General features: G+C 42.3%; 1 protein-coding gene and 1 pseudogene across 1 annotated transcript in view; one reads left to right on the top strand and one right to left on the bottom strand.

Annotated features, from left to right (window-relative positions):
* Positions 1-2,399: 2,399 nt before the first annotated feature.
* On the bottom strand, positions 2,400-20,145 carry LOC101689044 (annotated as a pseudogene).
* Positions 19,708-20,640, top strand: part of TNKS (tankyrase) — a 207,911-nt gene continuing 206,978 nt past the window's right edge. Inside the window, exon 1 of the mRNA XM_004757809.3 lies at positions 19,708-20,439. Coding sequence (XP_004757866.1) covers positions 19,767-20,439 — 673 coding nt within the window. The 5' untranslated portion in view covers positions 19,708-19,766. The remainder of the gene's footprint in view (positions 20,440-20,640) is intronic.

Below are 20,640 nucleotides of genomic sequence, written 5' to 3'. Positions count from 1 at the left end.
AAGCTCATATGAAAATGCAGAGAACGTGGAATAGCCAAGACCCCTTTGAAGAACAAAGCCGAAGAACTTGCACAACAAATGCCACCACTTGCTCTAAAGCCATAGAAATTAAGACAGTGTGGTATTGGCACAGGGTAGGTAGACAGACAGGTGGAAACCCTGTAGAGAATCCGGAAGTAGACCCAACAAATGCAGCGACCTGACCTAACTTACGACCAAGATGACTGCAGTGCGAAGGGAAGTTAGCGGATTTTTCAGTCAGCTGGGTCAAATGAATATCCATAGGCAAAGGCCATAGTTTGATTCCTGCCATACATCATAAGCAAATAGGAAGTCTAGAAGATTTCGGATTTAGATCTCTAGATGGGAGAATATCTCAATAAATTGAGAGCAAGCAGACTTCTCCATGGGGCATAAAAGCACAGACCATAAGGGGAAAAAATGAAACTATTAGAAGTTGTTACAATTAAGAGCTTGTGTCCATCAAAAAATAATGCTGGGAGTGAAAAGACAAGACATAGAATGGGACGAATGGATACGTGTGTGTATGTGTACAAAATTTCCTATATTGAGGGTATATAACTCCTAATAGATATATAAATCCTAAAATCAATATGAAAAAAAAATGCGCAAAGGACTTGAAAGAACACTTCACAAAAGAAAAAAAAATGGCTAATAAACATGAAAAGTTTCTTAACATCAGTTGTCACTAGGGAACATAAATTAAAACCCAATGATGGGGTGCCTGGGTGGCTCAGTGGGTTAAAGCCTCTGTCTTTGGCTCAGGTCATGATCCCAGGGTCCTGGGATCCCAGGATCAAGCCCTGCATTGGGCTCTCTGCACAGCAGGGAGCCTGCTTCCCCCATCTCTCTGCCTGCCTCTGCCTGCTTGTGATTTCTGTTAAATAAATAAAATCTTAAAAAAAATAGAATAAAATAAAACCTGATGAGATAATCACTACACATCTACTGAATGTGTTAATGTGAAAAAGAGCCACAATACCAAGTGCTGGTGTGAATGAAAGCCTATTCCTTGCCCCTGGGAATATAAGTTGGCACAACTATTTTAGTAAATTGCTTGGTAGTAGCTACAAAAGCTGGGGACATTCACACCCCTGTGGCCCAGTGATTTTACTCCTAGATAAACGTCCTAGGTATTGTATGCACGCAGTTACCCAAACACACATACAAGAACATTTAGAGCAGCACTATTCTTAATAGCCAAAAGCCAATAATTGTTACATTGACACCGATTCCCCTTGCAAACATGCATTGAGCAAAAGAAGCCAGATACAAAAGAGCTGATACTGCATGATTCCATGCCTACAGAGTTGGAAAACAGGAAAAATTAATCAGAGGTGGTAAAAGGCAGGGGGGGCAGGGAGTGGGCGGAAGAGGGTCTGGAGAGGCTTAGAGGCAGTGCTGGTGATGGTCTGTTTCTTGATTTGGGTGACGGTGACAGTGGTATGTGAGTTTTGAAAATTGATCTAGTGACACACGCTTGTTTGTGTATTTCAATACTAAGATTTTTTTTTTTTAAGATTTTATTGTACTTATTTATTTGAGAGAGAGATAGTAAGAGAGAGAATGAGCAGGGAGGGGAGGGAGAAGCAGGCTCCCCACTGAGCAGGGAACCTGGCATGAGACTTGCTCCCAGGACCCTGAGGTTATGACCTGAACTGAAGGCAGATGCTTAACCGACTGAGCCACCCAGTTTGTCCCGCAATATTAAGTTTAGTTGAAAAGTACATATCCTATTGATAGTAGGTCTTAAAAACCACATAAAACCACATCAAGTCTGATAGATTCTTAGAATTGGAGTTCAAAGGGGAATGACTGACCCACCCTTGATGAAGCGGCGACCAGAACTATGGCCGGAAGGATATATTCAGGTCACACTCTGACATCCTCTCAATGCCGTGCCAAGGGCTTGAGTTTATTCCATAGACCAGACACAGTGAGCAGCAATCGAGAGAGGCAATATGACCAGATTCGTGTTAATAGAAAAATTCTTATGGCACCCTATGAAATAAATTAAAAACGGGGAGAGAAGACACAGGGAGACTACTGAAGACATTGTCAGAATGTTGAGACCAAAAAAATGAAAGTTTGAGATGGCCAAGCATTCGAACTTGAGTTCTGCCCCTGCCCATCCCTGTCTGCTTCTTTATGTGGATCTGTTCAGTAAACAAGCACAGATTCTGAAAACACTGCTTCTGCTTGGAAAGTCACCATCCCAGTATCCCAGGAGTATCTTCAGTTGCTGATGGTTTGCGGGAGAGGGGCAAGCCCCTGGAGGACCGGCTGTCAAACCATTTTTATTCGGACGGCTACTGGGTGCTAGTTCTTGTCATGCTTCATCACTCAGGGCACATTCAAGCATGGAATTTCCTGCGAAGGTAAAAGAAAAGTTATGCTATCTGTTGAAAAAAATCACAGGACAGAGACTGTGAGCAGCTCAGATCTGAAGACTACCAAATTGGATCAACCCTTTTTAACACCAACTTCTTTTTTTCGCTTTTTACCATTTTTGATTTTTTTCCCCCATTATTCTGTAACCTTTGGAAAGAACCACACGAAACTACAAAATTGGCAAATGTCTTGAAATCTGTTTATTAAATATTAAACACAAATTACTTCTAATTTCAACCCTCATTTATTAGCCTACCCCTCAAGCTCCGAAGATAGACTTATACCATTCTTTAAAAAAGGAAATTGTTCCCTTTTAACTTTACACCCACCAGACACCCCAATTTCAAAACACATCATTTCATTGTCTTGGTCATGGACATTTTCAAGGCGAGATTTTATATTTTGCCCTCAGAGCTTCCGGTTATCAGGAAAATCCTGCTTTCCTTTACTGAAGGAGTTTGGTGCTGCTGACGTGGGTGTATCCCTTCCAATATTTGTCATCCTTATCTTTGCTTCTGGAGACATTTCCTCTGGCTCACTAGCTTCATCTTCATTAAAAGCTGCTGCAACTGAAACGTTTTTTGGAGCAAGCGTTGGAACAGTTTTTTAGGCTTCCTTGATCCAAGTTTGATGGATATGGCTGAGGTTTGCTTTGTCGTCTACCTATGGCAAATCCCAACTTGGAGATCTTTGTAGGTTTTGTTGGGAGGCCCACAGCTGCTTCTTCAGCTGATTGCATCTCAGCGCTGTGACTGGAACTTTCCCCTCCATGACTGAAAGAAATAGTCTTAATTTTGACAGTTTTTTCTACTTCTTCTTCAGGTTCTCCAGCGGCTCCAGCTCGCTGTGGTTTCTCGGGCTTCTCCTCTCCCTCCTTCCTGTCCACCATTTTCCCGGCAGTGGCCTGATACCAACTTCTTTACTTGAACGATGCTGTCTGACGGTAAGCTAAATGGAAACACGAGACAGTATAGGGAATGCTCTAGCTGGCTTATGGCTTTGTATGTAACCAGAACGTTCCTCCAGTCCTGCGGACACAAGAAATTCTCCCCCACCCCCTAGTTTTTAAACAAGGTATACAGTTACAAGGATCCAACAAAGAGACAAGAAAACCTCCCCCACCCTTTTCTTTTTGTCTTTTTTGTTCATTTTTTTTGGTCTCTTTTTATATATAGTATATGAGGTGGGGGTATATGAGAAAAGAGTTAACCCAGAAGGCCTGAACTTCTATTCTTGGAAAGGCCCTGCTGCAAGATTAGCCCTGGGCTGGCATCTGGAAATTTATATTTCAGGAGTGTTCCCACCACTATGCAAGCAGAAGGGCTCACTGTGTCTCAACTGTACAAACAATATGGTGTATACTTGTATTACGGTTCTACAGAGAAACAAAACCAATAGGATATATAGAGAGATAGATGCATATATAGAGATATAACATATGATACATATGAGATATATATGAGGTACGATATGAGATATGATAGAGACAGAGAAAGAGAGAGAGAAAAAAAGATTTACTTTAAGGAATTGACTTCCATGATTATGGAAGCTGGCAAGTCCCATAATTTGCATCTCTGCAATGTGGACCATTAGGCCAGAGATCCAGAAAGAGCCAATGTTGCAATTCAAGTTCAAAGGCCATCTGCTGGCAGAATTTCTTTTTGCTTGGGAGCAGTCAGTCTTTTCTTTTTGTCCTTTGCCCTGGCCTTAAAGTGACTAGACAAGACCCACCAATGTTATGGGGAATAGTCTGCTTTACGCAATGTCCACCAGTTTGGACATAAATCTCAAACAAAACACCCTCACAGAAACATCAGATGTTTGACCAAGTATCTGGGCACTGTGGCCCAACCACATTGACACATAAAATTAATCATCACAATGCTGAATGCCTGCTTTCTTTCTCATGGTCTGGATATATGGGACATGCCAGGCAATGACTGCCTCTGTGATCAGCTCTCAGTAAAAACCTCGGGCAGTAAGTCTCTAATGAGCTTCCTTGATAGACAACATTTGTTGTCACAACTTGTTGTTGGAAGAATTATGTGGATTCTGCACAATCCACTGGGAGAGGACCATTGGAAACCTGCATCTGGTCTCCCACAGACTTCATCTCACACACCTTTTCCCTTGGCTAATTGTGCTTTACATCCTTTTAGTGTAATAAATCATAGTTGTCAGTGTGGCTAGATATTGAATCCTGTGGGTCTCCCCAGTGAACCATCAGATCTGGGGGGGGATCTTGGGGACCCCCCAACCCAGGATATTATAAAAGCCCATCTCATTCTATTCTTCTCTTGAAATACATCAAAAGGCATGACAGAAGTAAATCATATATTGTATCAAAAGAACATAATAAATGACATAAAAATAGTTCAAGAGGAACTAGTGATTACAGAGTACTTTAGAAATATGAAGTGCTACATAAATACTAAGTAACAATAAGACAAATTGTACATTTCCATTAATTCCAAAGGACATTTCCGCAGATTTTCACAGGAAATAAACTTAATTATGTATGTCCAGCAAGAATGGTTATAAACCTTTTAAATAGTCCTAGTATATTTTCAGTGAGAAGGATAAGTGTAGAGATCCATTAACCAAAGGGAAAAATGTTTGGGGACTACTGAGTGAAATTTCAAGCCTAATAGATTTTGAAATCAGTTTATTAGAATTATAGAGAAATATTTCATATATAATGATCTCTGGGTTTTGCTTAATAGTCATACTAATTAACTTCTCAAATTCAATAAAAGAGCAGGAAATTTACCTATGTTCAGTACTTGACAAATAAATCATGGTAATTACATATTCACATGGCCAATGATAATTTTTCCAACCTAGTCTAATAAGCAAGAGTTCTTCAAGATAATTATTCTTTAAAAAAGCCATGTGTATAAAATGACTTCTACTGGTCAGGAGTTTTGAGGGTTCATGCTGATATCCAAACAAGTTTCCTAATTCTTTAGGTCAGTAGTAACAACCTGTCCCTTTTAGTAAGATGTGTATTTCCAGGGTGTTACAACACATCCAGATAACAATCTCTGCGGGGGGGGGGGGGGGGGTTGAAGGTGTTAGGTGAAAAAGTACTGGGATTTTTAAATTTCAGGTCTGCCTTGACTTCCTCTGTTGCTGCATGGTGAACAAGAGAATATATTAAAACCCCAGAAAATCCACAGAAGATGAATTATCAAAAGCCTGATACCTAAGAAGTAATTAAAACCAGGAACCATGCAAATTTCGTCCAACTTCTATATCACAAACGAGGCTGGTATTTAATCACTTGAGGTATATAACCTCATCTAAAACAGTGATCCTCAACTCATCATCACTAGCCATCAGGGAGATTCAAATTAAAACCACATTGAGATACCACCTTACACCAGTTAGAATGACCAAAATTAGCAAGACAGGAAACAACATGTGTTGGAGAGGATGTGGAGAAAGGGGAACGCTCTTACACTGTTAGTGGGAATGCAAGTTGGTGCAGCCACTTTGGAAAACAGTGTGAAGATTCCTCAAGAAATTAAAATAGAGCTTCCCTATGACCCTGCCATTGCACTCCTGGGTATTTACCCCAAAGATACAGATGTAGTGAAAAGAAGGGCCATCTGTACCCCTATGTTCATAGCAGCAATGGCCACAGTCACCAAACTATGGAAAGAACCAAGATGCCCTTCAACGGACAAATGGATAAGGAAGATGTGGTCCATGTACACTATGGAGTATTATGCCTCCATCAGAAAGGATGAATACCCAACTTTTGTATCAACATGGATGGGACTGGAAGAGATTATGCTGAGTGAAATAAGTCAAGCAGAGAGAGTCAATTATCATATGGTTTCGCTTATTTGTGGAGCATAACAAATAGCATGGAGGACAAGGGGAGATGGAGAGGAGAAGGGAGTTGAGGGAAATTGGAAGGGGAGGTGAACTATGAGAGACTATGGACTCTGAAAAACAATCTGAAGGGTTTGAAGGGGTGGGGGGTAGGAGGTTGGGGGAACCAGGTGGTGGGTATTAGAGAGGGCACGGATTGCATGGAGCACTGGGTGTGGTGCAAAAACAATGAATACTGTTAAGCTGAAAAGATATAAAAAATTTAAAAAAAATAAAAAATTTTAAATATATTTTATATATGTTAATATATATGTATATATATTGTGTGGCAAATAAGCACATAAATAAATATATAAGCACATAACATCACCAGCTATGGTGTAAGTACCTGACATTAGGCCTTGATGGCTGAGGTACCCATTTCAAAAGACACCCATCTCTTTCTTGGGGACAGACACGGGACAGGTGGGGGAAGGTGAAGGAAACTTCACCTTGGTAAATTTCATATAGCTTCCGATAACCAAGGATACCAAAAATGGCACTATTAAGGTTGTTTCTTTGAAGCCAAGAGTCAAAATACATGCCCATAAAATGTCTGGCAAACTCCCTCTGTGGCCAAGGCTTGTCCAATGAAGGTGCTAGTTACCTTTATAAGCAGTTTTTTTTTTTTTAAAGAAACTCATATATTTTATCCATTAGGATCTGCTGTAGGTCTTTCAGATGAAGAGAATTTAATATCAGGAATCAAATGCAAAGATTATGGAAGGGACAGAGAAAATAACCCAGGCATAACAAAGCATCCCAGAAATTAGGGAATCATTGACTTTTCCTGGGGCTGGAGGGCCAACAGGAGGAGGTGATATTGCCAGAGCCCAAAGGCCCAGGGGGCAAATCTCATTCCAATAAAGAAAAGCCTCTCTGGCAGGAGACAGAGCTGCAGAGACTACAGCCCAGGGATGCCCCGGTAAGCTTAGAGAGGTAGAGAATTCTGCTGGCTTCTCCCTTCCTCTTCGCCTCCTGTAAGTGTCTCCCACTAACTGAGCCCCCCAAGGGGCCAAGGACCAAGGGAACCTGGGAAATGTCCCATGTTGTACAGTACAGAGCATGGGAAGTGACTGAGATCAAAGTAGCAGTCAATGGGCAAATATGGTATGAAAAAGAAAGATGTACGTCTTTCTACTAGAAAGAGTACCATACTCAGAACCAAAATACTTGAATTGGAAGCCAGCTCTATCATGTATGATCTGAAAAAACCTAAACAAGTCAATTCACCTTCTTTGGCTTTAGGTTATTTTCTACAAATACATCGTAGCTATATGATCACACTCTCAAGCATGTTGCAGTTATCAAGTAGAAGAATGCACATGCGCATGCTTGTGGACTGTGAGCCATCATATGAATACAGTGGCATGTTTGCTGAGAGCGGAGCCAATGCTCCGAGGAAGTTTTCATTCATTCTGAGAAAGAATTATGGCACCACCATCAGCCATCCAAAAAAGAACCAGAATATCTCTTCCCACCTCTCCCCTTCATCATCACTCCATCCCACTTCAAAACGTGAATTTTGGAAAGCCATGCTCCTTTAACAATGGGGTAACTCAAGCACGAAAGACTCTTCAATACTGTCTTCAAAATAGGATTGGCTGGAGATTTGGGGAGATGGTTTCTGAACTAGTATCTTCATGCCTGGGCTCAAGATGTGGACCACTGCTATATGACATGACAGGTAACTATTTTCTCAGCTACAAAATTAGGAGTTTAGACAACATTACGTCTGAACTTACTGTCAGTTGCAACGTTTCATGTCTTTGCAGTGAATATTATAATTTCTACTTTATTTAGAAAAGCTTTACCATGAATGGAACAAAGCCACCAAGACTATAAAATAAGGGTCCTCATGACATTTGCCTCTTGTTACTCTAAGGACGACTTTTGAGAATATTAGCATGCAACGACGTCAAGACAGAAGACAGCTGACAAAGTTTCTGTTAACAAACCTTATACATTTTACTGTTTATTTTGCAAATTGAATAATTACACTCAAGCCCATCAGCAGGCGGTGATTCCTAATCAGGGGCCATCTTTGTAGGACCGCCAGAGTCTGGCTGCAGGAGGGTGAGGGACTTCTGGGAGGCCCTACAGCTGGAGACACCCAAGACAAATGGACCAGGACTTCTCAACATCAGAGGACCGTGGAGTCTGCTCTTCTCAACATTTGTGAGATCTTACTCTTCCAGCAGGCAGTAGCTGGCAGGGAGGGCTGATTCATTAAAAGGCTTAAGCCTCCCTGGGAGTTTTAGAGGGTATTTGGAGAGGGGAAACCTAGGAAAAGCTTGGATTTCTTAATCATTTTGCAAGCGAAAGGGTAGACGCGTGGGTATACATATGTGACCATATTTCAGTATCACACTCTTGCATTATGAGGGGAAATAATAGTGAGATGTGGTTGTCAGCAAGGGTTTTTTCAACCATCCTCTTACACATGCTTGTTTCCCATGGCACTTACTTGTAATTAATCATAGTGGGAAGAGTCTCTGCTGTTGAGTCAGTAATATCTTAATATCCCTGGCAACCTAGAAGCCAGGCATTCTAAGGACAGTAAGGCAGGAAACAAAATAGGGAGAACCCAAACTTTTAAGTCAGAGAAACTGAGGTGGGATGCTCTGAGTGGGTTCCACAGGAGTTCCATAGGCTACGTTTTTGGGGGGTCACTGAGAAGAATTTTAGTATGGACCTGATAAATGAATGTACTGATAGCATTCTTACGTGTTATTGCAGTCCACCTTGAAAAAAAGAAGTTCTTTTAGTCTTTAGTAAGCTCTGACTTTCTCAGTATTTACATGTTTTGACTTGACATGATCAGGAAGCACCTTGAGTGCTCTCAGTTGCTACCAAGAGCCACTGGGTTCCTTGTCTTAACTCATGTCTCTGTCACTCTGAAGCTTCCTGCTCTAACGCTGGCCAGCCTTGGTAGCTGTCGTCTTTGGCTCTCCTCCCCTTCTCCAGGTCTGAATAGTGATGATTATAAGTTTCCAGTGTTAATCAAGGCTTAAGATATTAAGGCAGCCAAATCAATAAAAGCTTTGTATAATTAAAGTTGAGAAAGTGCTTGAGAAAAGCCATAATGATGCGCTTGCTCTTTAGAAAGGGTTGGCTGAAGTCTAAAGATTTTCAATAAGTTCCACCTTCCTAAGAGCTTTGTTTCTCAGAGAGCCGAAAGAAAAATGGTAGAATGAATTTGAGAGTACTGTAGTGGCAAGAATCGTAAAGATAATTACCCACATTAGCCACATTCCATCCATTTTCTTTGCTTTTTTTTCTACAAAACTAGAAACGGAATCCAATAAAACCCAACTGCGATAACAGAACAGATCCCTTTAACCAAGTCTAAGTGCACTGGAGCTATAAATCCAAATGATAGTGCCCAAACTGCCAAATGCTGTTCAAATATTCTGCCCAAGTCAGGTGCTGAGGGAACATGCTAGAAAGATATGGCTCACTGGCATCCATAAGTCCTCCTCGTTGGGAGTCCTTGGGGTGGCATGGAGCTCTCCCAAGGAAGACTGTAGTATGATCTTGGGCAGAGCACAACACAGAATACTGCCTTCTGTCTGGCTCTAGAAGCACAGGGGCTTTGGGCCCCCAGGGGGCAGCTCCATCAATGCTATTAATACTACTTATCATTTTTAATGAGATCTTGAGAATCAATGATGGTACTTCATGAATACACACTGCACCTAACAGACTGATTAATATTTATAGAAAGTCTGTGACATTTCCAGTGTTGTGACAAATAAAGGAGCTATTATTATCGACCATGTGATTCTATGGAGCTTTCAACATAGGAGAGTCGTATGTATTTGCCACTCTCTGCATCGGAGGACCCATATGCAGAGATGATATTCAAAATATTTAACAACCTTCATGGCCCAGTTACCAACCAGTCAGATAGAGGTCAGTCAGCAATAGTTGATGGAGCCCTACTTCTGCATATTGGCTGAACATCAGTCCTGCTTACGTCAGAGTCTCCAGAATCTGAGTACATTACAGGAGACCTACCAGAGACTGGTTGCCAAACTCAAAACGCAAATGAGATGACCATATCATCTTGAGGACTTTATTCTTAACTGTGGATGGGGATACAGAAGTAGATGCAGAATAGTCAAAAAAGGGATATAAGAAAGGACTGTAAAATTGTATCTTTAAAGCTCTGTATAGAACTCTGAATTTTTGAAAGCACAGAATCTCTTGTCAAAGAGAGAAGCCCCACACGTGCACCCGAATGTTTATAGCAGCGATGTCCATCAACAGATGACTGGATAAAGAAGATGTGGTATATATACACAATGGAATACTATGCAGCCATCAAAAGAAAAGAAATCTTGCCATTTGCGATGACGTGGATGGAACTAGAGGGTATCATGCTTAGCGAAATAAGTCAATAGGAGAAAGACAACTATCATATGATCTCCCTGATATGAGGAAGTGGAGATGCAACGTGGGGAGGGGGGTTGGGGGGTAAGAAAAGAATAAATGAAACAAGATGGGATCAGGAGGGAGACAAACCATAAGAGACTCTTAATCTCACAAAACAAACTGAGGGTTGCCAGGGCAGGTGGCGGAGTAGGGAGAGGGTGGTGGGGTTATGGACATTGGGGAGGGTATGTGCTATGGTGAGTGCTGTGAAGTATGTAAACATGACGAGTCACAGACCTGTACCCCTGGGGCTAATAATATATTATATGTTTATAAAAAAATAATTAAAAAAGAGAGAAGCCCCATTGTAATAATTCTGATCATATATACTTTAACTTAGCATATATTTTGGGAGAAAAATTTGAATGAAGAGATCAAATTTGATTGCTAGAGAAAGAAACCATTCTTCATCATGCGTAGGAGTTTCCAGGATATGAGAGGGCAGAGACCTGCTGATCTCCCAATGGACTATATTTTATTAGTACTCCTTTCCTTCCTGAGAGCTGAACCAGACCCAGAGTCTGGAGGGTACAGCAGGAAACTGAACAGAGCCCTGCTCATTCTTCCTATGACTTTATGTAGCAAGAACCGCTCACTTCTCTGTGATACCCATAATTATTCCTATTCAAAGTCAGCTTTGCATGTGTAGTTTGTATAATTGGAATGTCAGGAAGGTGCCGAGGGAAGGAAACTCATCCATTGTGGAGTACCATCCAGTACTGAGGCTGGTACACACACTGGAAAAGCCGGGAGTAAACGGTGTAGTCAAGATGTGGTAATAGAGAAATCCATTCTGGACAAGATGCGGGTCCTACCTTCTCAAATGTAAAAGGACAGATAAGATTAAATAGCCCTCCCCCAATCATAAAAAAATAAAAACTGAAATTTGTTTGAAAGTTAAAACTGCCCTCTCACCCAGCTTAAGGCTGTTTTAGAAAACTTTCAACTGTTTGGATGAGACCCACCCACAAAAATGGAAGAAAATCTCCTTTACTTAAAATCAGCTGACTGTAGATGCTGAAAACTTCTGCAGAACATCTTCATAGCAACACTAGACTATTGTCTGATCAAATCCCTGGCACCACAGCCTAGCCAAGAAGACCTATGAGACTAAACATCACCCTCCACCTTGTCACCTGGGCACCCATACACATCTCCTTAAACTACGCTTCATCTCCAAATACAAACAATCAGAAAGTCATACTTCTGAAAGGACATGGGACCCAATTTGAGCCAAGGAGATGCTGGGAGAAGCAAAGAAAGTTTTGCCTTTCCTGCTTTCTACTTCACTGAGAAACGAGAAGCAGTCAAGAGTCATTCTCAATCTCCCACAACCATCTGTAACCATTCATTGCACATGTGACCATCTACGCTGCCTTTTCTTTTGTTACTAAAGATGGACTCTCCGTGATTGTCCTCTAGAGCTCAATCAACCCTTTTAATTATCTAAGGACACGTTGCCCAGCAATTCTCAGCTGTATCTCCTGCATCATGAATTCCCCTCTCTTCAGGATTCCTCTCATCAGCAGAAAAATATACTTTATTTTTCCCATCTTAAAAAACCCTTCTTTGGGGGTACCTGGGTGGCTCAGTGGGTTAAAGCCTCTGCCTTCGGCTCAGGTCATGATCCCAGAGTCCTGGGATCAAGCCCTGCATCGGGCTCTCCACTCTGCGGGGAGCCTGCTTCCTCCTCTCTTTCTGCCTGCCTCTCTGCCTATTTGTGATCTCTGTCTATCAGATCAATAAATAAAATCTTAAAAAAAAAAAAACCCTGTTAAGTGACTGTTAAGGAGCACAATATTTTACTATCTACTTTCTACTAAAAACCACTGACTGGTACACTTTAAATGGGTGAATTGTATGTGAATGTGAAGTGTATCTCAGTAGAACTATTATTAATAATAATATTTATAATTTAATAATAATAGATATTATTTTAAAAAGAGGATGTTGGCAAATATATTTAAATATTTGAAATTGGGTTGAATAAGTCACAATGATATTTCAAATACTTTAATGGAAGATCTGAAAATATTTGCAAACTTATTCTACAAAAACGATATATCGTCTATTCATTAAGAAAAATGTGATAGAATAGAAAACAAAAAGAGGAAAACAAAGTACCTCCATTAAAAAAACCCTCTCTTGACATCATGCCTCCTTCGGGTTGCTGCTTTATTCCCTCCCTTCCTTTGCACCCGAAGTTTATTTTGAAAATTGTCTCTACTCTTTTTCAGCAATCTCTCTTTTCCCACACTTCATTGAACCTGCTCCATTCAAGCCATCATCTCGCCACTTCAATTAACACTACTCTTCAGGGGCACCAGGCACCTCCATGTAGCTACATCTGATCGTCAATTCTCAATCCTGATCTTTTCTATCAGTCATCGTCAGTTCTCAATCCTGATCTTTTCTATCAGTCATCGTTGACACAGTTTGCCTACCATTTCCTTGTCATCCTTGCTACGCAGCTACAATGGTGCTGTGGAACAAATCCACCCCCAAACTCAGTAGTTGAAAGCATTTATTTTGCCCATTCATCTGCAGGTCACATGAGGGGTCTTCTAATCTAGGCTTGGCTCACCAGGGACCCAGCAGCAGGATGGGCTCAGATTTACTACACAGGTTATTCTATCTTGGGCCAGTGAACTCACCAGGCAGGTCACATTTATCTCCTGCAAGAGATCAAGTGGAAACATTGGATGCCTGTAAGGTCTAGATCTGGCACTGGCATTTCTACCAACATTCTATTGGCCAAAGAAAATCATGTCTTTGAGCCCCAAATCAGAGGACCCGTAAATATGTTCTATTTTTAGGGGCAATACTTACATTGTCATATGGCAAAAAGCATGGACACAGGGAGGGGTGAAGAATGGGGTGTTTAATTTAATCTACTGTGCATCCTTGAATCACTTTCTTCATTGATTTCTAGAATCTACACTCTACCTGTTTTACTTTTTCCCTTTGGCTATTCCTTCCCAGAAGTGGAATTGGAATGCCTCAAGGATCACCCTTGGACTTCTTCTCTAGCTATAGGGATTCTTTGGTGATATCATCTAGCTTTATGGTTCTAAAAATTGTTTATGTGCTGATGTCTCCCAGTTTACATCTTCACTATGACCTCTCCCCTGAATTCCAGAATCATACACCCAACACCCAAGCCTAGACTTGAATGTCTAACAGTAATTTTAAACTTAACATGTCTAAAAACAAAATCCTGATCTTCTTCTTCTTCTTTTTTTTTTTTTTTGTGAAGATTTTATGTATTTGACAGAGAGATCACAAGTAGGCAGAGAGGCAGGCAGAGAGAGAGGAGGAAGCAGGCTCTCTGCCAAGCAGAGAGCCCGATGCAGAGCTCAATCCCAGGACCCCGAGACCACGACAATGAGCTGAAGGCAGAAGCCCAACCCACTGAGCCACCCACTAATAAAAAGAAACACTAGGGAATAATTGCCCTCTTGTAATACCAAGTGGCAGCAACTATGCAAACTTCATCCTATTCTTGCCACCCCCGTGGCAGCCAGAAGAGATTGTATTTGCATTTTCCCAAATAGAAGAGGCCCTTTCAGCTTCCAGGCTTACTAGATCTTCCTTAAAGACAAGGGGCGCCTGGGTGGCTCAATGGGTTAAAGCCTCTGCCTTTGGCTCAGGTCATGATCCCGGGGTCCTGGGATCGAGCCCTGCATCAGGCTCTCTGGAGCCTGCTTCCCTTCCTCTCTTTCCGTCTGCCTCTCTGCCTACTTGTGATCTCTGTCTGTCAAATAAATAAATAAAATCTTAAAAAAAAAAAAGACACTGTAAAGCAAAAGAAGTAGGTGCAAGAGACTGGAAATCATTTACTGGGTGAAAAGAAACCTCCATGTTATCAGATAGGCAAAACTAGTCATATTTTCCACATAACCTTTAATATCCCATTCCCAGAGGCCTTCCTTAGTTCTTGATGATAATAAGACCCAACTTTTTTTTTTTTTTTAACTTTCCAGGACTTCAAAACATTTTTTAAAATTTTAGTATCATTAACATACAGTGTTATTTTAGGGTATAGAGCATAGTGAGCCAACAACTCTAGACGTTGCTCAGTGTCCATCGAGATAAGTATATTCAATCTCCTTCACCTGTTTTACCCATGCCCCTACCTCCCCTCTGGTAACCACCAGTTTGTTCTCTATAGTTACCAGTCTGGTTTTTCATTTATCTCTTTTTTCTTTGTTCTTTAGCTTTGTTTCTTAAATTCCACGTATGGGTGAAATCACATGGTATTTTTCTTTCCCTGACTGTCTTATTTCACTCAGCATTATACCTTCTGGATCCATCTACATTGTTGCAAATGGCAAGAGTTCACTCTTTTTCATGGCTGAATGACCCCGGGACCCTGAGATCATGACCTGAGCCGAAGGCAGAGGCTTAACCCAATGAGCCACTCAGGTACCCCTGGAACTTTTCTAAACTTGCTTATGACTTTGGGGGATAGCAGGTATTTGTAAACTCTTTTGAGGGATGAAGCCATATGCTAATCTGTAATGGAGTGTATATCTACATATATATATGATTTTCTTTGCTTTTGTAAAAAATGCTTATAAGAATATTTTGGTGGGAAAGCTTGTTTACCATTTTTTTAAAGCATAGCAAGTAAGTTTTGATTTATCTCTGTCAAAATGCAAGTTGTGGCATCCTTTAATCACACATAGCTAGTTAGTGACAAAGCCAGGATTTATGTCCATGCAGTCTAAATGCAGAGACCACATTCTTTTTTTTTTTTTTTTTAAGATTTTATTTATTTATTTGACAGACAGACCACGAGTAGGCAGAGAGGCAGGCAGAGAGAGGGAGGGGGAAGCAGGCTCCCCGCCTAGCAGAGAACCCGATGCAGGGCCGGATCCCAGGACCCTGGGATCATGACCTGAGCCGAAGGCAGAGGCTTTAACCCACTGAGCCATCCAGGCGCCCCCAGAGTCCACATTCTTAACTCTCTTTTCCTAGAACTGATACTTCACACTGAAGTGACTACTGCCAAGTATACAGACCATACCTGGAGAAAATCAGAGCTATCAGAGGCCAGACTCGGCTACATAAGAGGTATCTTAAAAAGCAACTGAAAATGCTAATAAACTAGTGTATAGGGATCTTTAAATTACTGTACTTTTCTTACATTGTAATAAGTTATTAAGCCTTTTATTTTAATTAAACATCCTCAGATACAATATGGCTAGCATGATTGCAGCTGTTGTAAGTTTTGCCCATCTATGACTTTTCAAGAAAATATTCTCCTAGGTTTCCAGATGGAAATTCATCTAAAATTTCTCTTGGCTCTGTACCACCTTCAGAGAGAGAAATCTGGGCCATTGGCACAAAGGGCATTTCTGGCACGAGAATAAACTTATCTTCTAAGGCCAAGGTGAGGAAATGGCACTGCCTCAGCTAAGCTCTAGCCTGTTCTCGTGAATTTGCAGAGAAGGCTTTGCTCAGAGCAAGGAAGAAAAAGTGGATTTAGCAGATCTGAGATACTGCTAACCGGTGAACTTGGATCTGGGGCAGACTAATGAGAAGTACATGGATGGAATAACCACACCAAGTCTAGCTGAACTATGGACACTGCAAGTTAATGACTGTGTAACTTACAAAGTGCGTTCATATGATCTCCATGGGGAAAAACAAACATTACATCACAGCCCAGAAGGCAAGTGCCCTTTGAGTTGGTGGCTCTTTCGTGTCAACAGTATGGCTCACGAGAGAGCTGTGTGCTCACGTTTTTATACCACATGGACATGATTTTTCTGAAAATATTTTTGAAAATGGCAAGATGTCACATGACTATGATCCTCAACAATTCTTGGAGATAGTCAGGGCCTGTACAAAATCTTGAATTTTCAGATGAGGAAACAATTAAACCTGATCTTTCTTTGCTTAAGATTTCTGCTATGTGTAAAATGTTGGATATTTTATTCCCAGTTGCTGTCTTTGTCAGAAAGGATGTTGTAGTGGTTATGAATTCCTATTAACATCTGATGTATGCCTCATAAAAGAATGAAACTAACACTCCAGAAGGACTTATAAAACACCCAGGTCTTCTAATCCTCATGACAATGCTACGATAAAATCAGAATTTTAGAATGACAGAGCTGAAGCATATTTACTAAGATTAACCAACTAGTAATGGTCAGAGATATGATTCAAGCTCATCTGACTTCAAGCTTTGTTCTTTTCATTAGGGCACAGTACATTCCTCATGGAATTGCGTTTAGCTGTAAAAGATTAAGTAATGATCTCAGCCCTTTCCTGTTTAGAGCTCAGTATTAGTCCATATAAACCTAAACCTTATAAATACTTAATGTAAAGTACATTTACTACTTTCCACTGGAGGGGGAAAAAGCAATTTCCAATTGATCGAACGCATGTTCAGATGTTTACCAGTAGAATAGTTTCAGGCAATCTGGACTTTTAATCTTTATCCCCCAGAAATTTTCTTATTTATTTGTATTGATAAACAGATGCAGTAGATACATTTGAATTAGGGTAAATATGACAGCTTCTCATAATTGGCCATCAGGGGACCAGGTGGGATATTTCTCATTCAGGGAGATGGCCATAGTCAAGGGGCACAAGGTGAGTTAGGGGCATCTAATGTATTATGTTGATAATACATAATACACTTCTCAATGCTATCCTGTTCTGTGCATTAACTTAAGATTCAAAACCAGAAGAATGTGTATTGTGACAGATTTTAATTGTACTGATGGAGGTTTTCCTATTCAACCATGTATTTTAAACAACGGTACAAATTTATGAAACAGACGAATATTGGTTAAAGTTATAATCTGAAATCCCAGATTGATAACAAATGTCACTCATAGGGGGCACCTGGGTGGCTCAGTGGGTTAAGCCGCTGCCTTCGGCTCAGGTCATGATCTCAGGGTCCCGGGGTCGAGTCCCGCATCGGGCTCTCTGCTCAGCAGGGAGCCTGCTTCCCCTCTCTCTCTCTGTCTGCCTCTCCGTCTACTTGTGATTTCTCTCTATCAAATAAATAAAATCTTTAGAAAAAAAAAAAAACAAATGTCACTCATAATATTAATTACATTCCTGACCTTGTTTTATGTACATGGTAGTCCTAAATAAACCTACTTATTTATTTAGGTGAGAATATTAACATCACAGTAATTACCTTTATAAATTTCTTTTTTTTTTTAAGATTTTATTTATTTACTTGAGAGAGAGACAGTGAGAGAGAGCATGAACGAGGAGAAGGTCAGAGAGAGAAGCAGACTCCCCATGGAGCTGGGAGCCCGATGCGGGACTCAATCCCGGGACTCCAGGATCATGACCTGAGCCGAAGGCAGTCGTCCAACCAACTGAGCCACCCAGGCGTCCCCACAGTAATTACCTTTAATACTGAACATATAAAAGAACGATTTGGGGGCACCTGGGCGGCTCAGTCGTTAAATGTCTGCCTCCCTCTCAGGTCATGATCCCCACGGCCCTGAATGTAGCCCTATATGGGCTTCTCTGCTCAGCAGGAAGCCTACTTCTCCCTCTCCCACTCCCCCTGCTTGTGTTCCCTCTCTTGCTGTGTCTCTGTCAAATAAATAAATAAAATCTTTTAAAAAATAAACAAAAGAACGATTTGTCACTTGGGTTTAATACACTGTAGAGACAAATTTCTATTTGACCCATGTAAACCTTGTTTTTTCTTAAGACAGTCTCCATTCACGTCCCCTCTACTGGAAGAAGGCCGTTTCTCTAAACTACCACAATGCCTCGTTTACTATTAAATAGGAGGCAGGAAACGGAGACCACCCGAGATTATCCCATGCACGGACACATCTCTTTTTCTTTTTTTTTTTTTCAATTTATTTATTTTCAGAAAAACAGTATTCATTATTTTTTCACCACACCCAGTGCTCCATGCAATCTGTGCCCTCTGTAATACCCACCACCTGGCACCCCAACCTCCCACCCCCGCCCCACGCCACTTCAAACCCCTCAGATTGTTTTTCAGAGTCCATAGTCTCTCATGACACATCTCTTTTGATGGAAGGCCATAAAAGTAGGTACAGGCAGAGGAAAGAGAGAAAAAGGAGTTGCTGAAGAAAGTCATCTGAAGGTGGGTGATGCAGAGTAGTTACATTTTTATCTTAGTTTGGGAGGGAGAGAGGAGAGGTTCAGCTGGAAAGAATTCAAAAGGAAAACATTCATAATTTTTTGAGTCACACTTAAGGTGGGATATAAAAGTAGAGAGAACAGAAGAGAAAAAAGATCGTAGCTTTAATAGTTAACAATCACTGAACGATTCAATCAGTTTGGCAGGGGAGAACGTGAGACACAGAATGGTTCAACAGCTTGCCCAAATTTATACAGCTGGAAAAAAGGAGTTTGAATTCCAATCCTGGCAATCGGAACCCTTATTTTTATGGGACTATTAACAAAGTGGATGGAGCCAGGATACTTCCAAGAACGGACGTAGAGACCAAGGGAGTAACGGGCCGCAGGGGGCCAGACCCCATATTTAAAAATCACCAAGGGGCTAAATATGGTTATGTTTTACTAATGGTCAGAGCGATTTCTATACATTAGTTCATTTAATTCTGCTAAAAATTCTGTGAGTGACACTTTGTTTTATTTCTTAGACGAGGCCACGTGGGACATGATAAACGTACCCTTCTTGCATTGAGTTACACCTCAGGAGACGCTCTGGAGTAAGACAAGGAAGACTGAAGGTGACTTGGCAACAGAACGGAACCGGGCAAGGTAAGCTCCCTGAGAGAAAGGAGGAAAAGTGCCCCATTTAGGGAGTGGTCGGTTCCAACTTTCAAACCTCCGCAGCCGGCCCGCCAAGGCGTCACAAAGCCCGCCCCTCAGGCACAAAGCCACGCCCCCTTCCGTGGTTGTTCTTTGAGCTCCCAATACTTCCCTCCTTCTCTCTGGCCCCTCCCACTCCGCCTAGCATCATTTCCTGTGCGCTGGATGCTAATTGGCTTAGCGGTCGGAAGTGAGGGCGGGCGGTGGGGCCGTTGCCGCAGTGACAGTGCTGGGGGAGTCCGAAGATGGCGGCGTCGCGTCGCTCTCAGCATCATCACCACCATCATCAACAACAGCTCCAGCCCGCCCCAGGGGCTTCGGCGCCGCCGCCACCACCTCCCCCCCCACTCAGCCCCGGCCTGGCCCCGGGGACCACCCCAGCTTCCCCAACGGCGGGTGGCCTGGCCCCCTTCGCCTCCCCGCGGCACGGCCTAGCGCTGCCGGAGGGGGATGGCAGTCGGGATCCGCCCGACAGGCCTCGATCCCCGGACCCGGTTGACAGTACCAGCTGTTGCAGTACCACCAGCACAATCTGTACCGTCGCCGCCGCTCCCGTGGCGCCGGCGGTTTCCGCTTCATCTGCCGTCGGGGTCGCTCCCAACCCAGCCGGCGGTGGCAGTAACAATTCACCGTCGTCCTCTTCTTCCCCGACTTCTTCCTCATCTTCCTCTCCATCCTCCCCTGGATCGAGCTTGGCGGAGAGCCCCGAGGCGGCAGGAGTTAGCACCACAGCAACATTGGGGCCTGGGGCAGCGGGACCTGGGCCAGGGGTCCCAGCAGTGAGCGGGGCCCTACGGGAACTGTTGGAGGCCTGTCGCAATGGGGACGTGTCCCGGGTAAAGAGGCTGGTGGACGCGGCAAACGTGAATGCTAAGGACATGGCCGGCCGGAAGTCTTCTCCCCTGCACTTCGCTGCAGGTCAGAGACTTTTATTAATCCAGGGGTTTGGTCTTGGGGTCGGGGGTCTGGGTAGGGATAGAAAACAAGTTATGATGGACTAGAATGGGGGCGTGGTTATGGTTCTTTAACACCTCACCGGAAGACTAGAGGTTTCCTTTCTTTAGGATAGTGCCTGGATGACGGGGGCGTGGTAGGGGAACGTGTGAATCCGTTCTTAAG

This window comes from Mustela putorius, unplaced genomic scaffold, assembly GCF_011764305.1.
Source record: "Mustela putorius furo isolate JIRA1106 unplaced genomic scaffold, ASM1176430v1.1 tig00003932_pilon_pilon_pilon:0A:0A, whole genome shotgun sequence".
In the NCBI taxonomy this organism is placed as follows: domain Eukaryota; kingdom Metazoa; phylum Chordata; class Mammalia; order Carnivora; family Mustelidae; genus Mustela; species Mustela putorius.
Note: the sequence above shows the minus strand (reverse complement) of the source record. Positions and strands in the feature narration are given on the sequence as shown.